This window comes from Salmo trutta, chromosome 27 (genome assembly GCF_901001165.1).
Source record: "Salmo trutta chromosome 27, fSalTru1.1, whole genome shotgun sequence".
Taxonomy (NCBI): Eukaryota; Metazoa; Chordata; class Actinopteri; order Salmoniformes; family Salmonidae; genus Salmo; species Salmo trutta.
In genome coordinates, this window is record NC_042983.1 from 29579559 (window position 1) to 29599679 (window position 20121).

General features: G+C 43.6%; 1 protein-coding gene across 1 annotated transcript; it reads right to left on the reverse strand.

The window, feature by feature from the left end:
• Positions 1-4050: 4050 nt before the first annotated feature.
• tchp (trichoplein, keratin filament binding) lies at positions 4051-12605 on the reverse strand. The gene is made up of 13 exons (XM_029717717.1): positions 12430-12605; positions 12008-12213; positions 11521-11731; positions 11340-11396; positions 10874-10942; positions 10359-10532; positions 9768-9880; positions 9572-9638; positions 9314-9486; positions 9123-9204; positions 8816-9001; positions 8532-8675; positions 4051-4336 (listed from the first exon to the last, which is right to left on the reverse strand). Exons 2-13 carry the CDS (start codon positions 12205-12207, stop codon positions 4304-4306), a joined length of 1509 nt encoding a protein of 502 aa, XP_029573577.1. The 5' UTR covers positions 12208-12213; positions 12430-12605; the 3' UTR covers positions 4051-4303.
• Positions 12606-20121: the final 7516 nt, after the last annotated feature.

A 20121-nucleotide genomic window follows, 5' to 3' on the forward strand; every position in this document is an offset into this window, starting at 1 on the left:
TTCAGGAATCTACAGTACAGCCAGATACTGACAAGATGATTGTGGAGATCCTTCGTTGCTAATGTGCAGTTTCTAAACCGCACTTGATTCGTTTTTTTGTGGTTCTAGATACGTCTTCCTCGCCCACAAAGAAGAAATGTTTTACTCCCAACTATCGCCTATACCCTCCTTAAAAAAGGCTTGTCATCCACTTTGATGCTCCTTATCTGAACCAGGAGTCTCAAACTGGCGGTCCCCGGTCCAGCTTGTGGCCTGGAAGTGAATTTAAGCAGCCCATTACAGTATTGCACGTGGTCTAGAATGTTGTGAAAGCTATGATTAAGCCATAATGCTGTTATTAGTGAATAACATATACGTTACACACATTGGTGCTACGTAATATCATTATACTGTAACCAAGGGTTCCCCAACTGGTGGCCCGCGGGTGGTTTAATTTGCCCCCCCACTCCAGAAAAACCCTGGAATGAGTAGTGTCCAAACTTTTGACTGGTACTGTATATAAACTAAGCAAAAAAAGAAACGTCCCTTTTTCAGGACCCTGTCTTTCAAAGATAATTTGTAAAAATCCAAATAACTTCACAGATCTTCAAGGGTTTAAACACTGTTTCCCATGCTTGTTCAATGAAGCATAAAACATTTAATTAACATGCACGTGTGGAATGGTCGTTAAGACACTAACAGCTTACAGACGGTAGGCAATTAAGGTCACAGTTATGAAAACTTAGGACATTAAAGAGGCCTTTCTACTGACTCTGAAAAAACACCAAAAGAAAGATGCCCAGGGTCCCTGCTCATCTGCGTGAATGTGCCTTAGGCATGCTGCAAGGAGGCATGAGGACTGCAGATGTGGCCAGGGCAATAAATTGCAATGTCCGTACTGAGACGCCTAAGACAACGCTACATGGAGACAGGACGGACAGCTGATCGTCCTCGCAGTGGCAGACCACATGTAACACCTGCACAGGATCGGTACATCCGAACATCACACCTGCAGGACAGGTACAGGATGGCAACAACAACTGCCCGAGTTACACCAGGAATGCACAATCCCTCCATCAGTGCTCAGACTGTCCGCAATAGGCTGAGAGGCTGGACGGAGGGCTTGTAGGCCTGTAGTAAGGCAGGTCCTCACCAGACATTACCGGCAACATCATCGCCTATGGGCACAAACCCACCATCGCTGGACCAGACAAGGCTGGCAAAAAGTGCTCTTCTCTCACCAGGGATGATGGTCGGATTCACGTTTAATGTTGAAGGAATGACCGTTACACCGAGGCCTGTACTCTGGAGCGGGATCGATTTGGAGGTGGAGGGTCCGTCATGGTCTGGGGTGGTGTGTCACAGCATCATCGGACTGAGCTTGTTGTCATCTCAATGCTGTGTGTTATAAGGAAGACATCCTCCTCCTTCATGTGATACCCTTCCTGCAGGCTTATCCTGACATGACCCTCCAGCATGACAATGCCACCAGCCATACTGCTCATTCTGTGTGATTTCCTGCAAGACAGGAATGTCAGTGTTCTGCCATGGCTAGCGAAGAGCCCGGATCTTAATGCCATTGAGCACGTCTGGGACCTGTTGGATCAGAGGGTGAGGGCTAGGGCCATTCCCCCCCAGAAATGTCTGGGAACTTGCAGGTGCCTTGGTGGAAGAGTGGGGTAACATCTCACAGCAAGAACTGCCAAATCTGGTGCAGTCCACGAGGAGGAGATGCACTGCAGTACTTAATGCAGCTGGTGGCCACACCAGATACTGACTGTTACTTTGATTTTGACACCCCCCCCCCCCCCCCCCCCCCCCCCCCCCCCCTTTGTTCAGGGACACATTATTCCATTTCTGTGGAACTTGTTCAGTTTGTCTCAGTTGTTGAATCTTGTTATTTTCATACAAATTTATATACGTTTGCTGAAAATTAACACAGTTTACAGTGAGAGGACGTTTATTTTTTTGCTGAGTTTTTTTACATTTATTTTGCTCTGAAAAATAAGTGTGTGTGTATATATACTACCAGTCAAAAGTTGGACACAACTACTAATTACAGGGTTTTTCTTTATTTTGACTATTTTCTACATTGTAGAATAATAGTAAAGACATCAAAACTATGAAATAACACATGGAATCATGTAATAACCAAAAGTGTTAAACAAATCAAAATATTTTATGAGATTCTTCAAAGAAGCCACCCTTTGCCTTGATTACAGCTTTGCGCACACTTGGCATTCTCTCAACCAGCTTCATGAGGTCACCTGGAATGCATTTCAATTAACAGGTGTGCCTTAAGATAATTTGTGACAAGGTAGGGGTGGTATACAGAAGATAACCCTATTTGGTAAAAGACCAAGTCCATATTATGGCAAGAACAGCTCAAATAAGCAAAGGGAAACGATAGTCCATCATTACTTTAAGACATGGTCAGTCAATCTGGAAAATTTCAAGGACTTTGAAAGTTTCTTCATGGGCAGTCTGATTTATTTAGAATTCAAGGCACACTTAACCAGCATGGCTACAACAGCATTCTGCAGCGATACGCCATCCCATCTGGTTTGCACTAAGTGGGACTATAATTTGTTTTTCAACAGGTGAATGACCCAACACACCTCCAGGCTGTGTCAGGGCTATTTGACCAAGAAGGAGAGTGATGGAGTACTGCATCAGATGACCTGGCCTCCACAATCACCTGACCTCAACCCAATTGAGATGGTTTGGGATGAGTTTGATCGCAGAGTGAAGTTAAATCAACCAACATGTGCTCAGCATATGTGGGAACTCCTTCAAGACTGTTGGAAAAGCATTCCAAGTGAAGCTGGTTGAGAGAATGTCAAGAGTGTGCAAAGCTGTCATCAAGGCAAAAGGGTGGCTACTTAAAATATATTGATTTGTTAAACACTTTTGGTTACTACATGATCCCATGTGTGTTATTTCATAGTTGATGTCTTCACTATTATTCTACAATGTAGAAAATAGTAAAAGAAAAACCCTTAAATGAGAACGTGTGTCAACTTTTGACTGGTACTGTATATATTTTTTTCCCCAGTGATTTTAATATGAAATCTGTTCCAAAGCATAAGAGACTCACATGATTGTATACAAATGTAAGCAAGGTTTGTAATGATTGTTTTAGTCAAACCTATCTGTTTGGGCTTCTTGCGGTCAATTTGCAGTCTACAAATTATTAGTATTTATGTTCCGGCCCCCTGAACATTCACCCAACAAAAAAATAGTCCCGCAGCTGAATCTAGTTGATGATCCCTGCTGTAACCTAACTATGGAATTCTAATGTATAATTTAAAACAATTCCAGCAAGTGTAGGAAGGAATGTTGGGAGATTTGGAACTGACTTGAACCATCTCTCATCTGTGCACATTTGCGTATCCCTGCAATGCCAATGTGCCTCCCCTGTCCAAGTGTTATTGCTTCCATTTTGAAATGCATCTACAGCTATCTATGCCTACTATTGCATATCAACACTTATTCAGGGGGGCAAATGATGCTCTTCACCAGCAATATGTTTGCATTGAATTCTAGTGATATCTTTTTTGAACCATTAAGATGGTAGACAGGGTTCTGTATTTGTTTGTGTACTAGAACAGTGTTAGTGCTGTGACCATAGCTAGATTTGCAGCTTATGAATCATTTTCCCTCTTCCGTGTGTTTTTGTGCTCCATTTTGTAATGCTGATAACTTTTTATTAAATGTGCAACTAATTGGATAGGATTGTAGATATCCCCAGTAAATATCTCCTCTACAATTCTGCCAGCGGATGGTCGTCATTATTAGCAGATGGTTCAGAGCTGTGTTATAATGTACTTGAAATGTGATCAAGGAAATGTCCCTCTGTGCTTCTCTTGTTCTGAATGGACTTTCAATAGGTGTCAGTCCTGCAGTTATCATAGATGCAGTGTTTTTAAAAAAACATTTTTTTATATAAAAGTAATTCAGAATGAACCTTCTCATGTTGTATTTGTGATAATGTGGTTATTATGTCTATTAATGACCAAGTAATTGTTTGTTATATTCTTGTGTGATGCGCTTCGTCCATGAGAGCAGAAAAACGTGCAAAGAAGTGATTTATTTTAATGAAAAAATTCACAATTAAATCATAAAGAGTATATAAACATAAAACCCAAGATTGTAATGCTATCTCTTACACACCATTTTGTAACAAACTCTACAACCACTTTCTGCAACTGACGAGCATGGTGTTGGAATACTTGATACATTTTAAACTCATTAGGATTAACATTTTGTACAAATGTGTATAAAAACATGATTGTGCTGTGTCTTTTTTGGCCTCACAGGATCGTCATGTCCAGGCTGATCGGGGTCTGCTACGAATCTATGAGAGGAAGACTGTATGAATATGGGACAAAACTAATCAAGTGCTTTAGCAATTAAGAGCAAACATGGTAAGATATCAATCCAAATTAACCGCAATAGGCTTATACACTGAACAAAAATATAAATGCAACATGTAAAGTGTTGGTCCCATGTTTCATGAGCTGAAATAAAAGATGCTAGAATTTTCCATATGCACAAAAGCGTCTCTCAGATTTTGCGCACAAATTTCTCCTTTGACAAGATAATCCATCCACCTGATAGGTGTGGCATATCAAGAAGCTGATTAAACAGCATGATATTTACACAAAATAGTGGTTGTCACACAACACAATGCCACAGATGTCTCAAGTTGATGGAGCGTGCAATTGTCATGCTGTGACTGCAGGAATGTCCACCAGAGCTGTTACAGAAGATTTAATGACAATTTCTCTACCATAAGCCTCCAATGTCAATTGAGAGAATTTGGCAGTACGTCCAACCAGCCTCAACTGCAGACCACGTGTATGGCGTTGTGTGAACAGAATGCCCCATGGTGGTGGTGGGGATATGGTATGGGCAGGCATAAGCTACGGACAACGAACACAATTGCATTCATCCGCCGCCATCACTTCATGTTTCAGCATGATAATGCACGGCCCCATGTCGCAAGGATCTGTACACAATTCCTAGAAGCTGAAAATGTCCCAGTTCTTCCATGGCCTGCATACTCACCAGACATGTCACAAATTGAGCTGTTTGAGATGCTCTGGATCGACGTGTACGACAGTGTCATGACTTGCCCTTTTGGGTGAGGATCATAGCTACCAGAAATATGAAACTATTTGTGGGAAGATGTAATGTGATGTTAGCCTTCTAAATGAGAGAATTGTTTTTCATAGGAAGTCAACCACTCAGTCACCACACCCACGTGAGCAAAGACATTACCCCTCGAGTGCTGAAATAGGACTCGTGACAAAATGTACATTAGGCCAGCGAGACCGACAGTGTGAGCTGAAAGGTACGGAATGGCTAGAAACTCAAACTTTTAACAGAGAAGAAAATCTCTACAAGACCAGAGAGCATGGAGCTGTGGCTACATGTTGAAATGGTTAGACAAGAGACCCCTGAACAAGGCAGTTTTAACCCACTGTTCCTAGGCCATCATTGTAAATAAGAATTTGTTTTTAACTGACTTGCCTAGTTAAATAAAGGTTAAATAAAAAATATTTTAAAAAGACCAAGCAGGCGTGAACCGGACGTCTCGAATGTTTAGACTATAGACCAGCTACGTGCAGCGCCAGCGGAATATGTTACAAATGGTTAAGAAATCTACAAAACTAAATACTACACATTCACAGTCTGCTCTGTATATGTAAAATAGTCTAGGAAACTCGACCGAAGACGAGAGACAAAGAACAATTTCCTCTCACCACTCTATTCTAAGGAACAGAGCTGCTGAACAAGCTACGACTACAAAGGACATGGGGACCTCTGGTGGACAACCAGAGAATTTCTGTCAACTGACTTCAGAAAATGGACCGGTGATTAACACAGAGACAACAAAGGCATACAATCGTAAATATGTACATTGCAATTGTTTTCAAATAGGCATAGTTATCAGCTGTATGTACAATAGTGAAGTCCTTTGTCTTTTCTCCCACTCTTTCTTACATTCCCCTCCCTTTTCATTTTGTGTAACAAGCCATCATATCGGTTTAGTCCACTAGGGACCTTTCATTGCATTGTGTTAGTAACCAATAACTATACTGTGTGTGTGTTTATGTAATTCTGTGTGATTATTTAGTTACACAAATTGGTATATTTATTTACTAATCGCTGATTCATCATGGAGACTAGGGTTTGTGCAGATTTGAAGTCAACGTTCAGAATGAGACTGATAGAAGGTAACAATTAATTAATGACTGAGTCACTGAAATGTAAGAGATCTTTATATCTTTAAGAGTTCATTCGGAAAACGGTAACTCGTTAAATAAACTTTTTCTGTGGTGCCCCAAGATTGCTAATGAGTTAATGGTTGTGATGATTAATTGAATCAATGTAATAATTAAACATAGTTAATTGATTTGATAAAACAATCGTCATAACATTAATAATAGCCAAGACACGACAACAGCCTGTTGCAGTTCCCACCAATATCCAGCAACTTTGCAAAGGCATTGAAGAGAAGTGGGAAAACATTCCACAGGCCACAATCAACAGCCCAATCAACTCTATGCGAAGGAGATGTGTTGCACTGCATGAGGCAAATGGTGGTCACACCAGATAGACTGGTTTTCTGATCCACACCCCTATAATTTTAAAGTACTGCATCTGTGACCATCAGATTCATATCTGTATTCCCAGTCATGTGAAATCCATAGATTCAGGTCTAATGAATGTATTCCAATTTACTGATTTCCATATACAGTATCTCACAAAAGTGAGTACACCCCTCACATTTTTGTAAATATTTGAGTATATCTTTTATGTGACAACACTGAAGAAATGACACTTTGCTACAATGTAAAGTAGTGAGTGTACAGCTTGTATAACAGTGTACATTTGCTGTCCCCTCAAAATAACACAACACACAGCCATTAATGTCTAAACCGGTGGCAACAAAAGTGAGTACACCCCTAAGTGAAAATATCCAAATTGGGCCCAAAGTGTCAATATTTTGTGTGGCCACCATCATTTTCCAGCACTGCCTTAACCCTCTTGGGCATGGAGTTCACCAGAGCTTCACAGGTTACCACTAGAGTCCTCTTCCACTCCTCCATGACGACATCACGGAGCTGGTGGATGTTAGAGACCTTGCACTCCTCCACCTTCCGTTTGAGCATGCCCCACAGATGCTCAATAGGGTTTAGGTCTGGAGACATGCTTGGCCAGTCCATCACCTTTACCCTCAGCTTCTTTAGCAAGGCAGTGGTCGTCTTGGAGGTGTGTTTGGGGTCGTTATCATGTTGGAATACTGCCCTGTGGCCCAGTCTCCGAAGGGAGGGGATCATGCTCTGCTTCAGTATGTCACAGTACATGTTGGCATTCATGGTTCCCTCAATGAACTGTAGCTCCCCAGTGCCGGCAGCACTCATGCAGCCCCAGACCGTGACACTCCCACCACCATGCTTGACTGTAGGCAAGACACACTTGTCTTTGTACTCCTCACCTGGTTGCCACCACACACGCTTGACACCATCTGAACCAAATAAGTTTATCTTGGTCTCATCAGACCACAGGACATGGTTCCAGTAATCCATGTCCTTAGTCTGCTTGTCTTCAGCAAACTGTTTGCGGGCTTTCTTGTGCATCATCTTTAGAAGAGGCTTCCTTCTGGGACGACAGCCATGCAGACCAATTTGATGCACTGTGTGACGTATGGTCTGAGCACTGACAGGCTGAACCCCACCCCTTCAACCTCTGCAGCAATGCTGGCAGCACTCATACGTCTATTTCCCAAAGACAACCTCTGGATATGACGCTGAGCACGTGCACTCAACTTCTTTGGTCGACCATGGTGAGGCCTATTCTGAGTGGAACCTGTCCTGTTAAACCGCTGTATGGTCTTGGCCACCGTGCTGCAGCTCAGTTTCAGGGTCTTGGCAATCTCCTTATAGCCCAGGCCATCTTTATGTAAAGCAACAATTCTTTTTTTCAGATCTTCAGAGAATTCTTTGCCATGAGGTGCCATGTTGAACTTCCAGTGACCAGTCAGTATGAGGGGGTGTGAGAGCGATGACACCAAATTTAACACACCTGCTCCCCATTCACACCTGAGACCTTGTAACACTAACGAGTCACATGACACCGGGGAGGGAAAATGGCTAATTGGGCCCAATTTGGACATTTTCACTTAGGGGTGTACTCACTTTTGTTGCCAGCGGTTTAGACAGTAATGGCTGTGTGTTGTGTTATTTTGAGGGGACAGCAAATTTACACTGTTATACAAGCTGTAAACTCACTACTTTACATTGTAGCAAAGTGTCATTTCATGTGACAACACTGAAGAAAAGATATACTCAAATATTTACAAAAATGTGAGGGGTGTACTCACTTCTGTGAGATACTGTATATACTGAAACTTAGTAAAATGTTTGAAATTGTTGCATGTTGCGTTTCTATTTTTGTTCAGTATATTTTCCAAATGAATTGTTATCTGTATAGCTGCCAGGTAAAAATGTTGATATTGTGTGAACAGGATCGTGGTTCAGTACCTTGTCCTGGTAGCCCTGCTGGGCCATTCTATGAGTCTCCAGCCTCAGCTCCTCCTCCTGCAGCCTCAGGGCCTCCCTCTCTACCTCCTCCATCTGCTCCCTCCGTCGCTGCTCTTCCCACTGCTCCCGACGCCGCTGCTCCACCTGCAGGGGAGAGAGAACAATGAGCCACATTAGACAGCTTCATCCTCTAGCCCAGGTCAACAACTGACCCAGGTCAACACAGGCTGTTCAAGGCCTTTCATACATCCTTTTAGAATTGGAGTTTGAAGGCCACCACCAACCTGTGCATTGATCTCCTGCATCCGAGCCGTCCTGTGACCCTCGTCCTCCTCCCTCTCTTGGCGTCTGGTCTGCCGCTCCAGCTCTAGCTCTTCGATCAGCTCCTCGCGCCTCCTCAGAGACTCCTCCTGAGCCTGACGGTTCTCCTGCATCTTGACATCCAGCTGCAGCTGTCTGCCTGCCAGAACCTTCCAGGGAGAAAAGGAGACGCTTGGATTCTCTAGTCTTCTGTAGATACAAAGACGCAAGCTTCGCACTCTTTGGTGTGTTGCTCATGTCCTACCCTCCCTTCCCCTCAGGCCCACTCACCTCCTGCATAAGCCTCTCCCTGGCTCTCCTCTCCTTCTCCCACTCCGCCTCCCGCTTCTCCCAAACACGCTGGGCCTCCTCCCTGACAAGACAAGACCAATAATTTAACTTTGCAATACAAACGCAGATCTCCACCCCATAGTCAGACCTAGACTGGCAGGGGGAGTCATGATAGTATTGGTTCTACTGACCGGTACAGGACGTCAAACTCTGCCTCCCTCTCCCTCTCCAGCTGGAGCTGCTCCTCAATGACGTGCTTCATCCAGGCAGCATCCGCCACTGCCCTCTCCCGCCGCACACTTTCCAGACGCTGGTCCTCCTGCTCCCCCTCCAGCAGGACTGCCAGAATCTTGCGGTCCGCCTCCTGGTGAACAACACAGGCATTGCAAGCAGTGAAGGGTGTGTCAATTCACATACAGCTGAGCAATTAAAAACACAAGCGGACAAACCAGCTCCTCCTGCACCTGCTGGGCTCTCCTCTTCAGTTGGGTGCGGTACTGGCGGGTCAAGAATCGCCTGAGTAAGGAAACAGTTTGATCAAACCACAGAACAACAACTACTGGACATGAGGCAGTTTTTCAGTCCAGATGGTTTATTTATAGTTTTCATCCTTGACTGAACTCTTCCAATCGGAGAGTCACTTACCCCATTTCAGATTTCTTGTGGCACTCCTCCACCTTCCTTCTCTCCTCCTCCAGCTTCTCCACCTCCCAGCGCTGGGACAGCAGGGCCTCCTGCTCCTTCTTCAGACACCTGGCCTGAGAAACAGAGATAGCATAGGGGCTCAGTCACACTACCAGCATTTACAGTGCAATTCCAAATTAGGCTTATGCAGGACTACCAGGTCTTACCAACAGGCTGCCAATACCAGAAATCATTCGTCCCCACCAGTATCAAACAAATGACTGCCCGCCACCCCCATGAATCTGAAATGTTGCTTACCCCATGGACTGTATCCACGTGTTGTTTTTGTTGAAATTTTGCTTGTGATTTATATTGTTGTATGTATTTATACAGTATATGTGGTGATGCTGTTGAGTTTGAGATGAGATGCAAGACAAATTTTCTGAAATGGATACAAATTATTAGTAATATGTCATCTGACTGGTCTCCATAGCCTTGCTTTACTCAATGCACTACACCATGTACGGTGCTTCTTCCTATGGTTTAACAGTACCATTTTCCTCCTTTGCAGAACTAAAGTGTCCAGAGACTGAACGACAGCTGCTTGCTTACCTCTTCCTCCCGGAGCTTGAGCTCTTCCATCTGTTTGCGGAGCTCCTTGGCTCTCTCCCTGTCCTCTCCTCTTCTTCTCTCCTCTGCCTGCTTCATCCTCTCCAGTGCCTCCCGTCGACTCGTCTCATATTCGTTCTCAAAGCGCCTCTTCTCCTCCTGGGCTGCCTCATCGTGCTGCAGGTTTCAATGCAGGGATTACTTTGGATTACCACTTCATTGTCTTTCGATGATAGAGAATCAGTTTAAGATATGTCTACGCTATTTGTCTATTTTGAAAAAGCATTGTGGATATCCACACATTTAAGGAAGGTCTTATTTTGCACCCTGAGAAAAGAGTAGTCTAATTAGAGTTTATTTCCGTAAAAGAATACTGTACTCACAGTTGAAAGAATGCTCTTTAAATACTAATGACCATCTTGAAATTAAATACTCAACCCTGAGTTAAAGCGCACTAACTGAAGTGAACTAAACCCTGTGACAGAAAGGTAATACTGGCTGTAGCATTGAGCGCATACCTGTTTTTTCACCAAGGTCTGTGTCTGCCATTGGCTCACCACATGATCTTTATGTAAGGTTGACTCGACCTGTAGACACAAACAGTTCAATCAGGATTCGATACAAAGACGAGACATTGACACTGATAAACCTGACCTTAAAGGGAAGGGATATCATGGGGTTTATTTTGTACTCTGACATCAATCCAGGAGTCAGGTTCACAGAAAGACATGGAACAATTGCATCACAAGCCCTTTGGTTTCCAGATCAAGTGTACTTCTTGACAAAAAAAAACTGTCAGGTCTCTTCAGATGTACCATACAGCACTTAGTCACCAGTGTTGTGTTCATTACGCACCAAATGGACTGAAACGGGAAGGACTTGTCCAATAAGAAACACTCGTTGTTGTGATGAACTGTCAAGGGCTATTCATGGCATCCTAAACCTCCAATTCTCATTAAAAGACAGATACAATCGGCAACTAACCTTCCGCAACTCAGGGTTGTTTCTCTTCCAGTGCTCCTTCAACAGCTCTTCTGCTAGCTGTGTGGTGGAATAGTAAAACAACAAAAATCATAGGTCAATGGTCATGCGTTCTGCCAGCTCAGTGCTCGTGTATCTTATGTGTTTTTGAGGAATAAACCGGATGAGGTTGATGCCTCTATACCTTCTTCCTTCGTTCCTCTCGGCCTGAGCGGAGGTCTTCGGTCTTGTCCACCAGTTGCCTAGTCAGTGTGCTCCTGTCAGGGACAACATCCCGTAACTCAGCCTCAAGCTGGTCCCGCTCCTTCTGGAGCAGGATCCTGAGACGCTCCCTGCGCTGCTCCAGACTCACCACCTTCTCCTCTTTCAGTCTCTCTTTTTGGTATGCTGACATACTGATGGATGGGAGAGAAAGGAGATAAGCCATTAACTAGTGATAATGGTTTTCAAGTATCATCCATTAGATCTACTGATGGTGTTATCATTGTTGAACTGTTGCACTACAAGAAAAGTTGGATCAATACTAGATCGGACTGGAGAATCAGGACATTTTTTAAAGCATGAAATGAGTTATAGCCTAATTCCCATCATAGTATCTCAGTCAATTTTCAGTTTCCGAAGTACAAACAAAACAGTGGAAGAACAATACAGCCCTTGAGAATTAGGCCTACCTCTCCTGGTATGATTGACGAGAACTCCAGTGTGCCTGCTTACTGCTTACAACGTTCTGTTGTCTGTAGTACTTCGAGTTCATCTCCCATTGCTGCCGCCAACATGCCTCCTGTTCCCGCTGCCGGCATTGCCGCACCATCTGTCTTTCCAGAGAACGAACTCGACTCGGCCAGTGGGCAGAGAGGGTTGGTAGAGCCATATAGATCTAGATGGGAAAACTCTATTCAGTTACCTATTTAGAAACGGACCCAACTGCTTCTGTTAGACAAAAGCCGTTACTTGCTAGCTACAGTAGATAGCGTAAATAGCTAGATTCAAAATATGATGACGCCATCAGTAAAGTCCTAACAAAAGTTAGCTAGCGGAAAGTGCTAATCGACATGTGTCTTTACAAAAATACGTTTTGCATCAAATTGCTTACCAGTCAACGTTCCCTCTCCAAAATATAATTTCAAAGTTATGTTAGTTTGCGGCTGGAGAAAATCCTTAGATTTCTTTCTCTTCCCGTTTCGCTTAGTAACCAAATCACTTCCTAGTTACACTACGGAGCATCACAAGGGTCAAACAGCTCGATGAGTAGGGCATTGTAATGATTGGCAATTGATGAAGGTATTTTATTTTTATTTCACATTTATTTAACCAGGTAGGCCAGTTGAGAACAAGTTCTCATTTACAACTGCGACCTGACCAAGATAAAGCAAAGCAGTGTGAAAAAACAACAACACAGTTACACATAAACAAACGCACAGTCAATAACACAATAGAGGAAAAAATAGAAAAATCAATGTACAGTGTGCAAATGTAGAAGAGTAGGGAGGTAGGCAATAAATAGGCCATAGAGGTGAAATAATTACAATTTAGCATTAACACTGGAGTGATAGATGTGCAGATGATGATGTGCAAGAAGAGATACTGGGGTGCAAAAGAGCAAGAGGGTAAGTAATAATATGGGGATGAGGTAGTTGTGTGTGCTAATCACAGATTGGCTGTGTACAGTGATCGGTAAGCTGCTCTGACAGCTGATGCTTAAAGTTAGAGAGGGAGATATAAGACTACAGCTTCAGTGATTTTTGCAATTTGTTCCAATCGTTGGCAGCAGAGAACTGGAAGGAAAGGCGGCCAAAGGAAGGGGTTGGCTATGGGGAAGACCAGGGAAATATACCTGCTGGGGCGCATGCTACAGGTGGGTGTTGCTATTGTGACCAGTGAGCTGAGATAAGGCGGGGCTTTACCTAGCAAAGACTTATAGATGACCTGGAGCTAGTGAGTTTGGCGAGGCATATGTAGTGAGGGCCAGCCAACGAGAGCATACAGGTCGCAGTGGTGGGTAGTATATGGGGCTTTGGTGACAAAACGGATGGCACAGTGATAGACTACATCCAATTTGCTGAGTAGACTGTTGTGGCATATCGCCGAAGTCAAGGATCGGTAGGATAGTCAGTTTTACGAGGGTATGTTTGGAAGCATGAGTGAAGGATGCTTTGTTGCGAAATAGGAAGCCGATTCTAGATTTAATTTTGGATTGGAGATGCTTAATGCGAGTCTGGAAGGAGAGTTTATAGTCTAACCAGACACCTAGGTATTTGTAGTTGTCCCCATATTCTAAGTCAGAACCGTCCAGAGTAGTGATGCTAGTCGGGCGGGAGGGTGCGGGCAGCAATCGGTTGAAGAGGATGCACTTAGTTTTACTAGCATTTAAAAGCAGTTGAGGCAACGGAAAGAGTGTTGTATGGTGTTGAAGCTCGTTTGGAAGTTTGTTAGCACAGTGTCCAAAGAAGGGCCAGATGTATACAAAATGGTGTCGTCTGCATAGAGGTGGATCAGAGAATCACCAGCAGCAAGAGCGACATCATTGATATATACAGGGAAAAGAGTCGGCCCGAGAATTGAACTCTGTGGCACCCCCATAGATACTGCCAGAGGTCCGGACAACAAGCCCTCCGATTTGACACACTGAACTTTATCTGAGAAGTAGTTGGTGAACCAGGTGAGGCAGTCATTTGAGAAGTTAAGGCTATTGAGTCTGCCGATAAGAATGCGGTGATTGACAGAGTCGAAAGCCTTGGGCAGATCGATGAAGACGGTTGCACACTACTGTCTTTTATCGGTGGCGGTTATGATATCGTTTAGGACCTTGAGCGTGGCTGAGGTGCACCCATGACCAGCTCGGAAACCAGATTGCATAGTGGAGAAGGTACGGTGGGATTCGAAATGGTCGGTGATCTGTTTGTTAACTTGGCTTTCAAAGATTTTAGAAAGGCAGGGCAGGATGGATATAGGTCTATAACAGTTTCGGTCTAGAGTGTCTCCCCCTTTTAAGAGGGGGATGACCGCAGCAGCTTTCCAAGCTTTGGGGATCTCAGACGATACGAAAGAGAGGTTGAATAGGCTAGTAATAGGGGTTGCAAAAATTTAGGTGGATAATTTTACAAAGAGAGGGTCCAGATTGCCTAGCCCAGCTGATTTGTAGGGATCCAAATTTTGCAGCTCTTTCAGAACATCAGCTATCTGGATGCCAAGAATGCCAAGAATACAAGCAGCACTACATCCCAGGTCCATGTTTTTAATTCCACTTTTTTTGCTTTAGACCAGCTGGTTGTATTGTATTTTGCCAGCCACTGACACTAGTAAACCTGTTTTGAGCTCCACATTTTTTGCAAAACATAAAATTAAAATACAATGCGTTTTGGATGTTATTTTGGCATTAATACGTGTCACATATCAGTTTGCAAACAATGTAAAATTGTGTATATATACTGCTCAAAAAAATAAAGGGAACACTTAAACAACACATCCCAGATCTGAATGAAAGAAATAATCTTATTAAATACTTTTTTCTTTACATAGTTGAATGTGCTGACAACAAAATCACACAAAAATAATCAATGGAAATCCAATTTATCAACCCATGGAGGTCTGGATTTGGAGTCACACTCAAAATTAAAGTGGAAAACCACACTACAGGCTGATCCAACTTTGATGTAATGTCCTTAAAACAAGTCAAAATTAGGCTCAGTAGTGTGTGGCCTCCACGTGCCTGTATGACCTCCCTACAACGCCTGGGCATGCTCCTGATGAGGTGGCGGATGGTCTCCTGAGGGATCTCCTCCCAGACCTGGACTAAAGCATCCGCCAACTCCTGGACAGTCTGTGGTGCAACGTGGCGTTGGTGGATGGAGCGAGACATGATGTCCCAGATGTGCTCAATTGGATTCAGGTCTGGGGAACGGTCGGGCCAGTCCATAGCAGCAATGCCTTCCTCTTGCAGGAACTGCTGACACACTCCAGCCACATGAGGTCAAGTATTGTCTTGCATTAGGAGGAACCCAGGGCCAACCGCACCAGCATATGGTCTCACAAGGGGTCTGAGGATCTCATCTCGGGAACCTAATGGCAGTCATTCTACCTCTGGCGAGCACATGGAGGGCTGTGCGGCCCCCCAAAGAAATGCCACCCCACACCATGACTGACCCACTGCCAAACCGGTCATGCTGGAGGATGTTGCAGGCAGCAGAACGTTCTCCACGGCGTCTCCAGACTCTGTCACGTCTGTCACATGTGCTCAGTGTGAACCTGCTTTCATCTGTGAAGAGCACAGGGCGCCAGTGGCGAATTTGCCAATCTTGGTGTTCTCTGGCAAATGCCAAACGTCCTGCACGGTGTTGGGCTGTAAGCACAACCCCCACCTGTGGACGTCGGGCCCTCATACCACCCTCATGGAGTCTGTTTCTGACCGTTTGAGCAGACACATGCACATTTGTGGCCTGCTGGAGGTCATTTTGCAGGGCTCTGGCAGTGCTCCTCCTGCTCCTCCTTGCACAAAGGCGGAGGTAGCGGTCCTGCTGCTGGGTTGTTGCCCTCCTATGACCTCCTCCACGTCTCCTGATGTACTGACCTGTCTCCTGGTAGCGCCTCCATGCTCTGGACACTACGCTGACAGACACAGCAAACCTTCTTGCCACAGCTCGCATTGATGTGCCATCCTGGATGAGCTGCACTACCTGAGCCACTTGTGTGGGTTGTAGACTCCGTCTCATGCTACCACTAGAGTGAAAGCACCGCCAGCATTCAAAAGTGACCAAAACATCAGCCAGGAAGCATAGGAACTGAGAAGTGGTCTGTTGTCCCCACCTGCAGAACCACTCCTTTATTGGGGGTGTCTTGCTAATTGCCTATAATTTCCACCTGTTGTCTATTCCATTTGCACAACAGCATGTGACATTTATTGTCAATCAGTGTTGCTTCCTAAGTGGACAGTTTGATTTCACAGAAGTGTGATTGACTTGGAGTTACATTGTGTTGTTTAAGTGTTCCCTTTATTTTTTTGAGCAGTGTATATCATTGAGGTAATAAAGCCACGTACAAACATGGTCTCTTTTTGTTTCCTTGAGTAAGGGAGCTCCAAAATGCAGGTGTTTCGGCCTAGCTCAGTGCTTTCTGTGGTGGGGGGGCAAGCCAGCAGAAAATATGGAGCTTTGCGCCGTGATTAGCTCAGTGTTCTGTCACTCATATGGACACTACGTCACCACCAAGTCTAAGGGTAGACTTAGAACATTCTAGCCCCTTGGGTGCTGCCATAGAGTTACATCAGAAGTGCCCATCCAAAAAGGCTGAAGGTCATTGGCCACACATAAAATGACGTCAAATCGCGTTATATCTACAGTACCTTTGATTGGACATCATACTTTCAACATCATCATACTTTCAATATCTTAATTAGCAGTCATCATCATGAATCAAGTCAACAATCTACTGGCAAATCCTTTTTAATCCTTGTCATATGAAGAGAAATAATGAAGAGACATTGTAGATAAAATGTATCGGTGCTCATCGGCCATTGGACATAAACATTACACAACAAGTTGGAAATCGCAAATTCAACAAAAAGTGGTTTGGAAGGAATCAGTGGCTAACTGTGAGTTCAAGACAACTGGGAACTCTGGAAAAACGAGCTAAGACTGGGAAAATATGTTTTGAACTTTCATCCAACTCTGAATTGTAAATCGGGAACTCTGGCCTCTTTCTAGAGCTACGACCTGAAGATCACTGACGTCATCATGATTCAACTTTTTTTTCCTCAGAGTTCCCAGTTGTCTTGAATGCACCATAAATCCAGAAAATGCCAGACTTCGATGACAAAGTTTGATGACAAAATTTGCCCACGAAGGACAGCAGCGCTACCTCCTTGTTCAAGTGAGCACAGCACAATGAGGTGAGTCCAAAAATGTCTTGTATGCTGCTCCATAAATGTAAAGTGCCAGGGAATTATGTATACTGTAGCTAAGAAAGTAATACTAAGTTTATGTTGTATAGTAAGCTCTTAGTAGCCCATGTACCTCATCCTAATAATTTGGTCTATTTTCACCTCTTAATTTCGCCTACTGTTCTGACTTGGTGGTGCACATGTAGCCTATAACCTGTTTTTGAGAAATGTAGTCATTGAATATTGTAAGAGATTTCATTGTCTGCTTATTTGCCCCCTTTATTTATCCTACGGTTCTGCTTGGTGTACACTGTAAGAACAGCCCATGTCTGAAATCTGTCGCTGTACATTTCAAAAGTGCTGAACAAATAGTTATATTGTCTACGGCCATTCTAGTTTGCTCATTAATGTCTTAATCGAAATTACGGATTGCCTCTTATCCGCTTGTCGTCCCCTTATGCCATAGTTTGTACATCTCAATTGTCAGTAGAAACCACATTTGTTTAAACAAGTCAGCCATATCAGCTATGTTTTTTTAAAAGGCAGTAAATGAACTGTTTCGCTGGCAGACAAGGCTCCACTGATAGCCAGGTGTAGCAGTGGTAAGGTTTTGGGAGTGCTGTTGGGACTCTGCTGTTGGGATAGCTTTATGTAGGCCCTAACAGTTTGTGGGCAGCGTTTGTCACCGCTATAGTGCAATTAATGTAATTTATTGTTTAGTGTTGTGTTGTGGCTTTGCTGGCATGCAAAGCCACTACACAATCGCCACTGCTCCTCAAAAAGCACAAGAAAGAGGATTGACACCCACCATCTCAGATTGTTCTGAAATCATTTCTGTAGTTAGAAACAGACAAGATTAGCATTCCTGAAACATTATTTTGTTGACATTTTATTTGATCTCTCAGAAATTAAGCTATTTGAACCCAAATTAGCCATTTTAATTTGTATAATGTTCAAAAAATATAGTACCTCTGATTTGGACCATATTTCTTCCTAACAATGGGTAGACATAAGGAATCCAATAAAATAGTCAAAAGCCACCCACAGACCCCCCACACCCCATGCCAATACCACCCCAACAACCAGTATACAGTATCAGTTCTCTATGTTTGACAAGGAGTATAAAGATGCGGTTTGGAGTATTGATTCTTCTTCCTTTGTAATGTATTTCGTGTTAATCTGGTGATGGTTTTTCCCCCGTTTAGAGAAATTAGCAACTGAAGTTGCTTGCATTATTTACCATAAATTTGTGTGAAAATGCCAGGTTTTGCCCACTAAATGCTGCTGTTCCTGCTACTGGCACCACATTATTTTATCAATTTTTCTGGTCTCTTGTTTTTAAATGGATCACAAAATGTTCTTTCTTTGGGTAGAAACCAATAGCTTTTGCTCATGATGAAAATAAATTGTGTGTTCAATTGTGTCGTCAAGCCAGTCCTCCATGAAAAATTCAGTTTGTCCTTCTCTTAGCAACCTAAGGCTTCAAACCAACTCTCCTTGAAACCCAAGACCCACTCCAATTTGTATATTGCCCTAACAGATCCACAGATGTTGCAATTTCTCTTGCACTCCACACTGCCCTTTGCCACCTGGACAAAAGGAACACCTATGTGAGAACACTATTCATTGACTACAGCTCAGCGTTCAACACCATAGTCCCCTCATAGCTAATCACTTAGCTAAGGACCCTGGGACTAAACACCTCCTTCTGCAACTGGATCCTGGAATTCCTGCCTCCAGCCATCCTAGTCATGGACTGTTCTCTCTGCTACCGCACGGCAAGCAGTACCGGAGCGCCAAAGTCTAGGTCCAAGAGGCTTCTAAACAGCCTCTACCCCCAAGCCATAAGACACCTGAACATCTAGTCAAATGGCTACCCAGATTATTTGCATTGCCCTCCCTCTTTTACACTGCTGCTACTCTCTGTTATTATCTATGCATAGTTACTTTAATAACGCTACCTACATGCACATATTACCTCAATTACTTCGACTAACCGGTTTCCCCACACATTGCCTCTGTACCGCTACCCCCTGTATATAGCCTTGTTATCGTTATTTTACTGCTGTTCTTTAATTATTTGTAACTTTTATTTCTTATTATTTTTTTAAGGTATTTAAAATATATATATATATAAACTGCATTGTTGGTTAGGTCTTGTAAGTAAGCATTTCACTGTAAGGTTTACACCTGTTGTATTCGGCACGTGACAAATAAAATTGAATTTGTTTCCATTCCATTGACTCCATTCCAGCCATTATTATGAGCCGTCTTCCTCTCAGCAGCCTTCACTGGGATACCATGGTATTTAGACAAACTGATTGTATGATTTTCAATACTGTAAAAAAAATATTTTTTTAAGAAATAGCGCCCCTTGTGTGCAATTCTTGTGTGCAACGATGATATGAAAATATGGATACCGCCCAACCCTAGAATAAACCCTCTGACTTCGCTACGTTGATGTCAGAAGAGGGATGACCCTCGGTTGCAGCCATCGAGAACAAGTTAAAAGGGTTCAGCGGGAGAAACGTACGGGGTAGTTTTCGACAGCAAATCCCCAACACAGGAGCACGATCAAAGGACTTAAAGTTAGAGTGAAATGTGGGATGGGACAATCTTTTGGAAGACAAGGGCAGGCAGTGTATACACTTATGAGTACAACAGGTATGGTGTTGGACTGACAGTAGCAGTGACTTGGGTTCTTGTCACGGCTGGGGCAACTCATCCGAACATGCCACAGTACATTTACGGCAGTATGCAAATCTTTTCTTGCCCACTGTCACCTGGTTGTGATTCCTCATTGCATAAAGAAGGGCATCGGGAGCAGGCCTGGGCCTAAAGTGGAGACATCATTCTCTGATAAATTATTTATACATGGCTAAATCTTTAATAGTAACCAGATCATTGTAG